Raw genomic sequence first — 13830 nt, forward strand, 5'->3', positions numbered from 1 at the left:
ATACAGAACAGCATCACATTACCCCACACCCCTAGGTCAGTAACGACATCCTGGCGAGCGGTTGAGCGGTCCAGATCTAGCTTGAAGTGCTATTTTCCTTATGGGTCTACACGTCAACATCCTACCATTCTGTGTGTACTTGATATTGCTAGAGTAAAGTGTTGTGACCATTAACAATGGCTGTTAAGACTGTTAATCTCATCTGTAAACAGTGAAGAATACAGTAGTGAAATGAGTAGGAAATTGGACATGATTAATACCAATATTCAGAGTGAACTGCTATCTCTGTGACATTACTCTTTTTTTATTAAAAATTTCCACCTCCTCCCCTCCTCCCACTTCCCTCCCCTCTCTCCCTGCTCCCCCTCCCCCTCATTGTCCAGGCCAAAAAGCTGTCAGGGTTCCCTACCCTATGGGAAGTTCAAGGTCCTCCCCGCTACCCCCAGGTCCAGGAAGGTGAGCATCCAAACAGACAAGGCTCCCACAAAGCCCGTGAAACATTACTCTTTAAGCCTGTACATATTTTATAAAAATGTAAGTAATAATAAAAACATGACTAACAGAGATAACATTGGTAATTCTAGTTAGTACAGACTGTTTGACATATAAACATCAATAATGCTAAAATAGATTTTAAGAGTCTTATATAATTCCTAGCTATTTAATCCTATTTAAGCCCCGAGTCTTCTAAGGAAACACTATTTAGTAATTATTTGCATCTTAAAAAGTAAACTAAAATGTCAATGTAAATTCTCTAAGTTGAATGAGAATAAAAAACCTCCAGAATTTATATACAATACATTCCTAACAAATCTTCCTTAATCCAGATGTAATAAAAATGTAAATTATATGAAGAAAAATCAAAGTATCAGAAAGTTATGTAGCAGTTCTCAAAACACATTCATTCTCACTAACCGAAATGCAAAACAACAGACTAGACACAGTCGCTCTCAAAAGATACTTCCTTGTATTATGAATCTGTGGGGATTAAAAATAGAATCAAAAACTTAACATAATAATCACTACAGTACTGACTGGGCTATTTTCAGTAATTAAAGAAATCTACCAGAGTACAAATCTTAGGTTCCATTATTTCTACAAAAACATGTAACCAAAACACTTCTTTGGGGATTAGAGTCTACTATGAACGAAAAGACCAGTGATGCTGTTATGTACGGCAGCTGAGAGGTGCATCCAGGGGCTTGAGATGACGCCCAAAAGCTGACACTGAAGAACAGCGTCTCATCTTGTACTTAGTGATAAAAATGTAACGCTTTTAGTAACTAAAGGCCTAAGTATAGCTTCTGATTGGGAGCGATGATTAAAGAGAAATTAGCCTCGGCCAAATACCGAAGCTAACACTCAACGAATCAACATTTAACCCAAATGTCTTTTATGATGCATCTCAAATGTGTGAGTAGGTGCATGGATACAATTATTAATGAATATTTATATATTCTAATATTGACAAAGATGTAGAGGAGATGTTGTAGTACTTTTGCTTCAAAAAGAAACTTGGTAGATCTCAACACAGTAAAAGTATTCATTAATTTTGACACAACCATAGGAATTCATCCTATGGGGTAGAGGATTCTGACACATGGATTCCGACATAGCACAATTAAAGACACAATTCACACTTTACTAGTTCTCAATTGGTTGTAGTATTTTCTCTATTTAATCACTGCAGACCACAAAGTTCAGGCTGTGTCTCCTACTTAGCTTGCAGACACGTGACTAACAGTTTAATCTCTTATTCTGTGGAAGGCACTGTTTGCTGAGATAAAGAGGTGGTCGGCCAGATAAGCTTGGGAATAAAATTATATTAAATACTAACTGCGATAACACATACCTCCCTTATATAGTAACTAGACCTGATTCTAAAGGAATTCTTAGAAAAGGTTTTTTTGTTTGTTTTTGTTTTTGTTTTTTTAAAAAAGAAACAACATTGGATTTGAGATCTCAGGGTCAGTTAAACATTAACTAGGCAAAACTTGGGAGACACTATTGTTAATAGTTGGGGTTCTAAAAATGACTTGGACAATCCCTTGTTTTCTATTTCCACTATAAATATCATCATCCCTCCTAGAAATTCAGTTTATCAAACTTTAAAAAAAAAGCCTCTAACCTTCTTCTCCGTGGAAGCAGATGCTAACTTCGTGGCTTTGGTTAAGGCATGTAACTGTTGGTAGTCTGCTGGCTTATACCTGAAGTTTCTCATCCCGTTCTTCATATGGAATGCCAGGTTATCTGGTTTATGTAAAACACAGAGAATAACAGAGAAATGGTGTCACATTATTCAAGCTCAAAATTTAGAAATTTAGTTAGGGGAAAAATATTGAGGTTAATAAAAGATGGTTACAACAGTCATGATGTATTAATTCTCTGTGTATATAACATGGCAGCTGCAGTCCTTGTAGGGCATCGCTTCCAATGGGGCATAAAAAGGACAATTCTGTGAGCTAGATAGAATGCTGCCAGTGCTAGAAATTATGATGCTACTCAATGTACTTGCATTTCAGACATTTTTAAAAATATGTTCATCATCAACAGTAAATATTTAAGCATCACATCTCTACTAAACAAACTTCATGAGTAGATATTGAAGCACCAATGAATTTCTAACTCAAAAAGTTAAATTTGAAAAACTTTTTAATTAATTGTAGTGATATTTCATCTGGATTTATTTTAATAAATAAAGCTCGCCTGAGGCAAAAATCAGAAAAGCAAAACAGCCAGCCACTGGCTCTTACCTCTACATCAGTCTGAAATGGCAATCCTGCCTCCAGGAATCTCAGAATGAGACTGAATGTATCTGAGAGCTGTCTCCTCCCATTTTATATTCCCCTCTAAGGCTGGGATTAAAAGAGGGCACCAGTATTGTCCGGTTTCTATGGCAAACTAGTGTGCCTAATGGGATTAAAGGTGTGTGTCACTGCCTGGTCTGTAAGGCTGACTAGTTGGGTTGTTTTTCTTTTCTGAACTTCAGGCAAGCTTTATTTATTAAAATACAAATTAAATAACTCTACAATTAACACTAAATATGTAATAGTTCAAATAAAACTCTAACTATGTAAAATATTTGTGTACTCTCCATCCAAAGACATATATTATCCTAATTGAGCAGATTAACCTTTTTGCTAAATTATAGGAAGAGGTCTACAAAGGCCAATGCATAAATCACAATAACCCAAACAATTCTAACAAAAGTGCACACTTGCATCGATATGAATAACTAGTATCTGCTATAAGAGAATTCCAAATGCCGTCAGGAAAAACATCTCAGAAGAAGGCAACGGTGTCCTGGCCACAGCTGTGACTAAAACAGACCCCTTGCAAGAGAAGTGGCCAGTCATTCAGTGTAAGCAAAACTAGTTTTCCTTATTAAAATTTTAGAATCAGCATTCTAAGTTTGCATAATTTTAAAACTGCATAATATGCTATAAATCAAAAGGGACAGATGGAAGTAAGGGAAAAACACCTGATCTGTCATTTCTCTGAATCATTACGAATAACCAGTCTTTTTTATCCATGCTTTCTGTATCTGTCAAGCAACAAGAGACCATTTAAATTTCACAGACTGATTTTCGAATATTTTTAAAAATGTGTTGACTTAATTATTTTCAAAAGTGATAACCGGGAGTGGCTGTCATAACTCCAGGGTATTTTTTTTCTGGGCCATTCATCTGTGTGTGTGTGCACCTAGTGAGGGTGCACACATATGTAAGTGCACAGTGGTGGCGAGAGGCCAAATCTGGTGTCATTTCTCAAGAGCCAGACTCTCTTCCACGGGACACTGGCGCCCACTGATCAGTTTCTCTGCCCTCCCAGGGATGAGATCGAGCACACACCGCCAGACCGAGCTTTTATATAGAACTGATGATCTAACTGGGTCCCCATACTTGTGTGGCAAGTGCTTTCCCGGCTAACCTTGCTTCCTAGGTCCTCTTCGGTGCCATTCTTGTTCTTAGTCACCTCTACTCTTTCCCCTCCTGATCTTCCTTTATGCCATTGAGTCTACTGATGAATACTTGGTGATTTGTTGGGGGCTGGATGTCTTGAATTTTTGGAAAGAAACAGATATATCAGTTGAAGAATGACCTCTTCATTCTCACTGTGATACAGTGTGGAGAACGTAGAAGTGGACCAGCCCTTTCCAGGAGTGACTTGCTGCTGAGGAAACTCAGTCAGCAGGCAGCCCCTACTGTCACCTCCCTCAGGGTTGGACTTGGCTGCAGAAATCAGCCTTATCTAAAAGCAGAGCATCCTGGGGACAGAGAGTCCTTGACCACTGTCTAAGGAACAGAGGTTATTGAGCCGGCTTGGCCCGACACATGATGCTCTCATTGGAAAATGGACTTCATAGCTTCCTGTTGCCTTAGTTCTCTCTTGGGACATCCAGGCTCCTCCACCTTCCTTTCACAGGTGTGGGTCCTGATAAAGACCTGGCACCCCAAACCTGCCTCAGAACCTGTTTCCTGAGCCCCCATCTGCGGCAGCACTGAAGTAAGCAGGCATCACTCCGAGAAAACGCACCTCCACGGCAGACAGGCTAATTAAATGGGGTTGAGTTATAGCGCCCTCATTTCATAAATTGTCGTTCCATACACAGTAGGGGAAAGTGGTCACCTCTAATGGTATTTTTACAATAACATGAATCTTAAAGGGGAGAGAAAGTAGCAAAGGTCCGTGACTCTAACACCCTGCCAGCGTATTGTGAATAAGGTTATATAAACTCTAGCATGTAATTTCTCCTGAGTCTGTGTCACAAACATTGTGTTTTAAGGCTTTAATAACACTGGCGCTTCCCCCAAAGGCTGCTCTTTGCTCACACTCACATCTTATACAATAAGCTTCTCCCAAAGTCCGCATCCTTTCCGCTCATTTCCGCCGACACTGTGAGAACCAAGCCACGCCCTGCTTGACTGACAGCTCTCCCTCAGAGTCAGAGAATGCCTCTTGCTTCTCTCATCCTGTTCCGGCCTCTTCCACCATAATGCATCTGTCCTCACATCTGCATAATTACTAATTTGATCTTTGTCTCCCGCCATAGGCATGTGTACTTCATCTATTTCCGCTTATATCTTGTAATGGTCACTCTCCAATAGCAACTTGGTTGCATTCAGAAGAGCCTAGGAGATACACCTCTGGACATCTCTGTGAGAAAGTCTCCAGAGAAACTTTTAAATTCTAAGCAGGATGGTGTGTGTTTGCTTCATTCTGAAACACTATGCACTCTAGTTTGCATAAGATAAAGTTTTTGCCCTGGAAAAACTAATGGAGCCAAAATGAGAAATGATTAGAACTGTTCACGGTCAGAAGACTCCATTACGTAACAAATACCCCAAGGAGAGATTCAAGCATAATGGGAAAGGTCTCACTTGATCACTTGAAAGAAAAACCAAAATAAACTGCTTAAGGAATTTATGGGATTTGTCCTTTTTTAATGTTTTGGGGTTTTTTGTTTTGTTTTGTTTTGTTTTTCGAGACAGGGTTTCTCTGTGTTGCTTTGAAGCCTGTTCTAGAACTAGCTCTTGTAGACCAGGCTGGCCTCAAACTCACAGAGATCCGCCTGCCTCTGCCTCATAAGTGCTGGGATTAAAAGCCTGCGCCACCACCGCCAGCTCTAGGATTTGTCCTCTTAAAAGACCACAAAATGCATTGTAGTAAATAACAGGAAACTTGAGCAGAAAGGACTCTGCAAGCCAGATATATAAGAGTGACCATCTCTGGACTGCAGGTGGCAGTTAATTTTGACTTTGTTATTGTTTAAGCACAACTTCTAAATTCTTATCACAAAAATAAATACATCACATAGACACACGTGAAAAAAGCTAAGCTGCTCACAGGCAAAATAGTCTGTCCTGCCAGCCAACTCCCAAATAACAACACAGAGACTTATTATTCATTATAAATGCTTGGCCCATAGCTTATGCTTGTTACTAACTAGCTCTCACAACTTAACCCATATTTTTAGTCTATATACTACCATGTAGCTCGGTACCTTTTTTTCAACAGAGCATTTCATCTTGCTTCTCCCCACATCTCCTGGTGACTCTGCCCTTCTTTTTTCAAGCCAGTCCGCAAGTCCCACCTAAGTTCTTCCTGCCTGGCTATTGGCCATTTAGCTCTTTATTAAACCAATGAGAGCAGCACATCTTCAGTGTATAAAAAGACTATTCCACAACAACTGCTAGTAGTTAATTCATCATATATTGGGAAAATTCTATCACAGTTTCTATTATTTTAGCAGTTATAAAAGAAACCAAATTTCCTGATATCAAGGATCTTTTAGACATGAACTTGTAAATGCATGAGAGTATAACTAGCCACACTGAAAGAAAATTGAGCTATTTATTACAATCTTTCCTACTTGAAGACAGGACATAGTAAATAAAATATAGTTTGCAAATTTTACAATTAAAAAATTCTCTGCCAGACATTGGTGGTGTACACCTTTAATCCCAGCACTTGGGAAGCAGAGGCAGGCGGATTTCTGTGAGTTCAAGTCCAGCCTGGCTTACAAGACCTAGTTCCAGGACAGGCACCAAAGCTATACAGAAAAACCCTGTTTCGAAATATAAAAAACAAAACAAAAAATTCTCAAGGTCAGTTTTAATGTTCTGTAACAACAAATAAATATCTTAAAATTTTTAACTTTAAAGGTACTACTTACAATAATGTAAAATTGCATAGAAAATTACTTTTCAAAAAATTGTCTGGCAGCCAGGCAGTGGTAGTACAGGCCTTTAATCCCAGCACTCAAGAGGCAGACACAGGCAGATTGCTGTGAATTTGAGGTCTGCCTGGTCTACAGAGTGAGTTCCAGGCAGTCAGAGCTACACAGAGAAACCTTGTCTTGAAAAACAACAACTACAAAAAAATTGTCTGGCTCTATTTGGCCCTGGTACACAGAAGACTAGTTTCATTTAGCCTCAGAGATTATTTCCAAAGTGTTTGTATACACTTACAAGTACTCATGTAATCTGTATACAAATGTAACAAATAGTGGCATATGCACTGTTGTAAATTTGTTTTTATTTAATAATATAACTTGGTCATCCTTCCTTGTCATTTCGTTACTTTACTCCTGTACATAAATCTTCATGGACCTTAATGGCCATAAAATATATATATTCATTAATATGCTGAAAACGAGCGTCTGAGAGAAACATTTCATTCTTAAGCACTAATTTGCTTATTTTGTATGTGGAGTAGATGGGCATGAGTTGTGCATGCTGCTAGCCTACACATGTGGAGGTCAGAGAGCCACAGTATTCTTCCACCACGTGGGTACCAGAAATTGAACTCAGGCCATCGGCTCACAGGTGAATGAGTGCTTTTGCGTGGGGAGCCATTATGTTGGTCCAAGAAAGAAATTTTTCTAGAAAAAAGTATTTCTACCCTTTTACTGCAAAACAAAATCAATAATCAGACAGGAAAGCTATAAAATCTCTGCCCCTCTCATAATTCATAAACATTGGCTTATGAAGCAAATTCCACACATACTCAACCTTTTGGAAAGGTCTCTACTTTTATGTCTGCAATAGTTCAGAGAGACTAAATCAACCTTACTTTAAAAATGCTTCAAACGCAAACCTACTTATCCCCGTACTTTTCCAGGTTGGAGAACAGAGTTGGGTAGAGAGGGCAGTTAACCCAGGGAAAGAGCCAAGAGGGGCCAGTCTCTGCAAATCTCTAGAATTCCACAGGAAAAAAAGTGAGAGCAAGCCAAATGGTGACTCCCAGACCCTTTTCTCCCTTTATAACTCCCAAAGTTACTGCAATAATTCTGATAGCCTAGATAAGAGGAATGTACACCTATCTTAGGTACTATGCTCTGTATTGTAAGGTGGGAGAACAGAATGGACCAGTTGACACAGCTTGCCTTAATAGCCTTACATATTCTGATGAGAAACCACTATGGTACTCAGTAAATCAGCTTGAGGAAAGTAAGTCACTGTTTCTGAGAAATACAGTTTCATGTGACAATGGTGGTGAGGGTAATCCCAGCACTTACGAAGCTGAGGCAGGAGGATGATGCATTCAAGGCCACCCTGAGCCATATAATGAGACCATTTCAAGATAAAACAAAAATAAAAATTTCTTCCCCATTTTGTCCTTGAACATGGGGTTGCTGGGAAAAGGAGCTGCCTGTGACCCTGCTGTTGATGGAGACTCCCCGCCTTTCTTCCTTCCTCGACGTGCCATTTGGACATCCTCAGGTTTGACACTCTGTCAACCATCTGGTGCCATTTGGACACTGACTTTCCAAAGCACCAGGACCTGCTCTGAATATTTCACCTGTCCCTTCTTGAGTCCTTTCACTGCCCGTGTCTCTGGCAGTATGGATGTCACGTGATCCCCTGCTCTAGCCTCCCTGACAGACCTCTGCAATACCCTTTCATCTCTCAGCAGCAGGTCCCATCGCACAACTGCTTGAATGAGTAATGTCTCAAAAATCCAAACAGACCAGAAATCCATCACACCAAGTGGGTTCTTATTGCTTTCCAGTGTGGAGTGCAAATTCAGCATATGTGACAAGAATCTAGACCCTTGGTTATACTTTATCCTAAACCTTTGAAGATCCCCAAGCACACAATGCTATGGAAGAATGATGGTACCCCAAGAGATGTCCACATAGGATCTAGCCCTCACATGGCCACACTACATGGCAAAGGGAAATGAGGGAAGCAGAGAGCAGTGAGGATGCTGGACTGTCCGGATGCCTGGTGTAGTCACAGCGTCTTCACAAGAGGGAGGCAGTGCACCATGGTCAGAGAAGGAGACATGGTGGTAGAAGCGTAGGTCAGAAACAAGAGAGATGGCGCACATAGTGTCTTGAGGTTAGAGAGATGAGACCAATGCAGGTAAACTAGAAGCTGCAAATGGGGTAGGGAACAGAGTCCCTCTCCCCTAGAGATTCCAGATGCTTGCTGGTAACCTGATGTTGGTCACTGAAACCCATTTTTGAGGTCTGACCAGCTGAATGCTATGGCAATAGTGTTGCTATGGCAATAGTGTTAATATGGCAATGGTGTTACTGAAGCCGCTATCTCTTTAGGAATTTTATTCTCCACAAGAGGAAGCTGAAAACTCTTTTGTGCCTCCCTTAGCTTTGCACACACACTATCACTGGTCTTTGGAATGCCCGGTCCTAAGCTACTTCTCTAGTCTGTACTTCTTAGCTTCATCTCAAGCATGCCCCTGGGGACTTTCTAAGTTCAGACAGATGATCTTCCCCTTCCTATCCTATGCAGACACCTTGTCCATATATCGCCATGGCTTCTCTTATTGATGCGTTTACTCCAATGTTCACTGAACATCTACGATATACTAGATTAAGGGGGAAAGATTGCATCCGGGTACCTGTAGAGACGCCTTCCTTAAATATCTCATTTAAACCTGCCCTACCCACTCCTAATCACTCCATGAGGATCCTACTTGTCAGATCCCCCAAACCTGATCATCTGTCAGTCATTTCTGAACCCCCCAGATCACTTCCTGGAGCATCATGTATTTGATATGCATGGGTGTTTTGCCTGTGTATGTCTTTGTATCATGTGCTTATTTGCAAGGCCTTTGGAAGCCAGAAGAGAGCATCAGATCACCTGGAACTGTAATTACAGATTGTTATAAACCACCATGTGGGGGCTGGGAATTGAACCTGGGTCCTCTGGAAGAACAGCCAGTGTTCATAAACACTGAACGCTGAACCATTTTTCTAGCCCTTTTCTAGAGCATCATGGCCCTATTAAGTTGCAGTAATGATATGACAGTCAGCCTGCGATTTCTAGTTAACTTTACTTTGAATTTTATACAGTTTTGAACAGATTTGATGTGACCTGAAGAGGAACGGTTTCCGGTGCCTTCTTTAACCAAATGATTAAAAGCCCTGTCCTTTTTCCTGTGATGAGTTGTCACAAATGTGTTGCTCCTTCTCTTGATTACAAGCTTGTTCATTAAAAGAAAACTGCACATGCCAAGGCCACCAGCAAGGTTATGAAGTTCGATAATTAATGGCATTTTTGATGTGCTCTTCCCTATTACTGCTGAGAAATTTTACCATCTGCAGCTTGACACTGGCAGAGACGGTAATGTGCTAGCATCCACTCTCCACTTACATCTTCCTTCCTAGCAGACCCCGGTTCTGGGCAAGACTGGAATAGTGTATGGTGCGGGAGAATTGTCTGTATTCTGTCAATCTTGTATTTTAATAAAACGCTGATTGGCCAGGCAGGAAGTATAGGTGGGTCAACCAGACAGGAGGTAAAGGCAGGGCAATGAGAATAGGAGAAGGCTAGGGAGGAGGAAGCTCCCTCAGCTATTCCTGCCCAGACCACCGAAGAAGCAACATGTGAGCTGCCCAGCTAGAAAAGGTACTGAGCCATGTGGCTAACGTAGATAAGGAGAATGGGGTAATATGTGTTATAAGAGCTAATAAGTAGCCAGAGCTAAAGGCCAATCAGTTTATAACCTTATGGAGTCCTGTGTGTGATTTTCTTTGGGACTTGCCGGCTATCGGGTACCGGGCGCAACAGAAACCCCAGCAAGTCGGCCCTCATGTTACAAGTGTACTTTTGAGGCTGTCGCTGGTTGTGCAGTGGAGTTCCAGCCAATGAGGTTTAAGCAATGAGATGTAAGAAATCAGGGGCCAGACTTGGTTTCTCTTGCAGCCCACCCCCACCCCAACACACACACACTTCCCTGTCTTTCCATTCTTCCTGCCAGAAATGCGAGTGTGAAGCCAGATATGGAGAAACAGCTGTAAAGGGTGAAAAGATGCGCACAAGCATCACAAAGAAGGAAGCCGAGAGGAAGCGGGCCATTGGCATCAAGATTCTGCTGTTCTTACCCTGCACTGTTCCCTCTGGGCATGGTATTATGAGAAAAATAAATCCCCACGGTACTGCGGTCAGGTTCTGTAATTTCCAACCACACAAAATTCTCAACTGTATTATTATTATTAAATAATACAAAGACGGGCCACAGAAAAAGAGCCTTCAGGGCTCCTCCATTTAAACCAATCTAGAAACTGTTCTAGAGACTTACACACCTCCATTTAAAGCAATCTAGAAACTGTTCTAGAGACTTACACAGCCGTATAGACAGATGTCTTCGAAAACGTTACTGTCATTGCTTCTCCAAAAGTATCACAGGAGATCACAGGAGATTTCCATCTAGCAAAATCCTCCATTGAGAAGCTCCACTAGAGTAGAACGCTCAGCTTCAACATAGGTAGAGGAAACGGCGTAAAAGGGTGTGTGGGTGGTTCTGGGAGAAGCAAGGAAAAGTACTCCACAACTTAATTAAACTGCTAAAAAAGCAATATAAAAAAAGATGTGAGGCAAAAGAATGTGTCTGCGGGTTTGTAATGCCCTAGAATGAATAGTTTTTCCACAAAGGATCAATTACACAGGAAGCAATTTTCTTGTAAATATTATATGAAAGTTTTTTAATTTCAATAAAAAATAGCGGGTCTATTAGTAACAAAGACTGCGGAACTGCTCAGTGACTGCGCTGTGAGAAGTCAGTGCTAACGTATCCTGAGGGAATGGAATAGTTATAATAGGTAGGCAATGTTTATTCGCGGTGCTACTGCCAGGTGAGATTGGAAAAGATTTCTGTGCTAATAAGTAAAAGAAAAAAGAAAAGTAAAATTTTCATAATTAGAGGTGATAAGATGACATTTAGAAGGAAATAGAGAAAAGGTGACAGAAAAGCAAAGAAGGAACAAAAAGAAAATCACTTATTTCCTGTTTCCTTTTTCTAGGCACCTCAAGTTTAAGTCATTAAAAAAAAAAGTCTCCTGTCTCCTCTAAATGCAAATTTGCTGCTGAGAGGAGGCAGAGTGGGGTAACTCCGAAGCTGTTAACAGTCTTCTGAGCAAATCATCTTCAGGAAGACACATAGACACTTGCCATGTCCCCAGTCGGATCATTACTAACCGATTGATGTGGGCAGTGTAGCGCAGTACCTTGTTGAGACTGGCGGTAAGAGGTGTTGAGAGGTTTAGGTACTTAGGGTTAGGTACTTAGGGAAGGCCTGTCTCCGCCCCTTCCCCAGGTAGTTTCAACCTACTCCTAATGGAAGAGGCAACGTTTCAGCTATCTCTGACTTCACAACCTCTTGTGAAAGAATCACGTTGCGTCATCCAAACAATAATTTTAAATTTGTTTCGTAAAAAAAAAATAAGTTTTTATTAAAGCTAGGGAGAGAAAAGGAATAAGTTTCTATCTTCCAGATTTTGTCTGTGGAGTAGGAATAGGGGTAAGCATCAGTCATTGCGCATCTCAAGAATAGTGAGGAGTTAGGTACATAGAAGTTCCTTCTTGAATTTAAATGTACCATCAAGAGCTGGAGAAATTGTTCAGTGCATGAGGGCACTTGCTGCTCTGCAGTATATACAAGTCAGCTCACAATGATCTGTAGCTACAGTCAGGTGATCTGACACACTTTTTCTCGTCTTCAAGGGTATCAGCCACTTATGTGGAATTTGGACATACATGCAGCCAAAACATTTATACATATAAGATAAAAATAAATCTAAAAGAAAAATGAATGTGCTATCAAAATATGTGGATTCAAGCCAGGAATGTCTGGCTATATCGTGAGACCATAGATAGATAGATAGATAGATAGATAGATAGATAGATAGATAGATAGATAGATAAAGTATAATAATCAATAATATGAAATATTAACACAACTACCACTTGTTAGTAGTAATCGATAACAGATAAATTAAAATGATTAACTACAACATGCCCAATCAAATAACAAAGATCAGCATGGTAGTTTATTACTCTAAACTTGAGAGAGAGGGATGGGGAATTCAAGGTCAGGACTGTGTACACAGAAAGAGGTGTGTGTGGGAGGGGACCACCTATGCTTGCAAAAGGCCAGGGATGTACTTCGGTGGTTGAGTGTTTGCCTAGCTTGTATAAAGCCTTGGATTCAATCCTTGGCACACATAAAACTAGCTATAGTATGAATTAGTCCAGCACTGAGGAGGCAGGAGGACCAGAAACTCAAAATTCAAGGTCTTCCTCAGTGAATTTGAGGCCAGCCCTGAGATACATGAGATGAAGTTTCTTTCCCCCCCCCCGAAAGAAATTCCAGGATCCTAGAGTTGAAGAGCTTTCTTTATCAAAGGCTAATCCAAAGCAGAAAGGTAAAAGTTGGGCAATATTAAACTAAGAACTTCTGTAAGGAAATGAAAAGGCAACTGGCAACCTAAACATTATGGAAGTGTATTTGCTGTCCAAGCATTTTCCTCATAAAGTTGTGGGTTCAGAAGTATATTTCAAAAGCACATATAAATTAATAAGATAAAAGCTGACAAGGCATTTAAAAAAAGGAGCAGAAAACCTGAACAGACCGTTCACAACGAAAAGACCCCTTCCCATGCTAAAAGGCATTTGATTCACTCGTTAAGAAAATCCAATTTGGGTTGGAGAGATGGCTCAGAGGTTAAGAGCACTTACTGCTCTTCCAGAGGTCCTGAGTTCAATTCCCAGCAACCACATGGTGGCTCACAGCCATCTGTAATGAGATCTGGTGCCCTCTTCTGGCCTGCAGGCATACATTGAGGCTGAACAATGTGTACACAATAAATAAATACATCTAAAAAAAAAAAAAAAGAAAATCCAATTTAAGTCGCAATATGATAGCACCATCAGCATGCTATGGAAGCTAAAACAGAAAACAAATGCCCAGTGACAGAGAGGAAGAGCAGAAGAACAGAACACTTACATGGCTTGTAGGGGCGTAAATCCGTGTATTTTCTTCAGGAAAATTGTTCAGCTATTTTTGCCTTGCTATTCTGGT

General features: G+C 40.5%; 1 protein-coding gene across 1 annotated transcript in view; it reads right to left on the reverse strand.

The window, feature by feature from the left end:
* Nucleotides 1-13830, reverse strand: part of Ccdc148 (coiled-coil domain containing 148) — a 262678-nt gene that overhangs the window by 171862 nt on the left and 76986 nt on the right. Inside the window, exon 2 of the mRNA XM_048426217.3 lies at nt 2129-2250. Within this exon, the coding sequence (XP_048282174.1) occupies nt 2129-2233 (105 nt within the window). The 5' untranslated portion in view covers nt 2234-2250. The remainder of the gene's footprint in view (nt 1-2128; nt 2251-13830) is intronic.

The sequence above is a fragment of the Myodes glareolus genome, chromosome 21, assembly GCF_982192425.1.
Source record: "Myodes glareolus chromosome 21, mMyoGla1.1, whole genome shotgun sequence".
Classification (NCBI taxonomy): Eukaryota; Metazoa; Chordata; class Mammalia; order Rodentia; family Cricetidae; genus Myodes; species Myodes glareolus.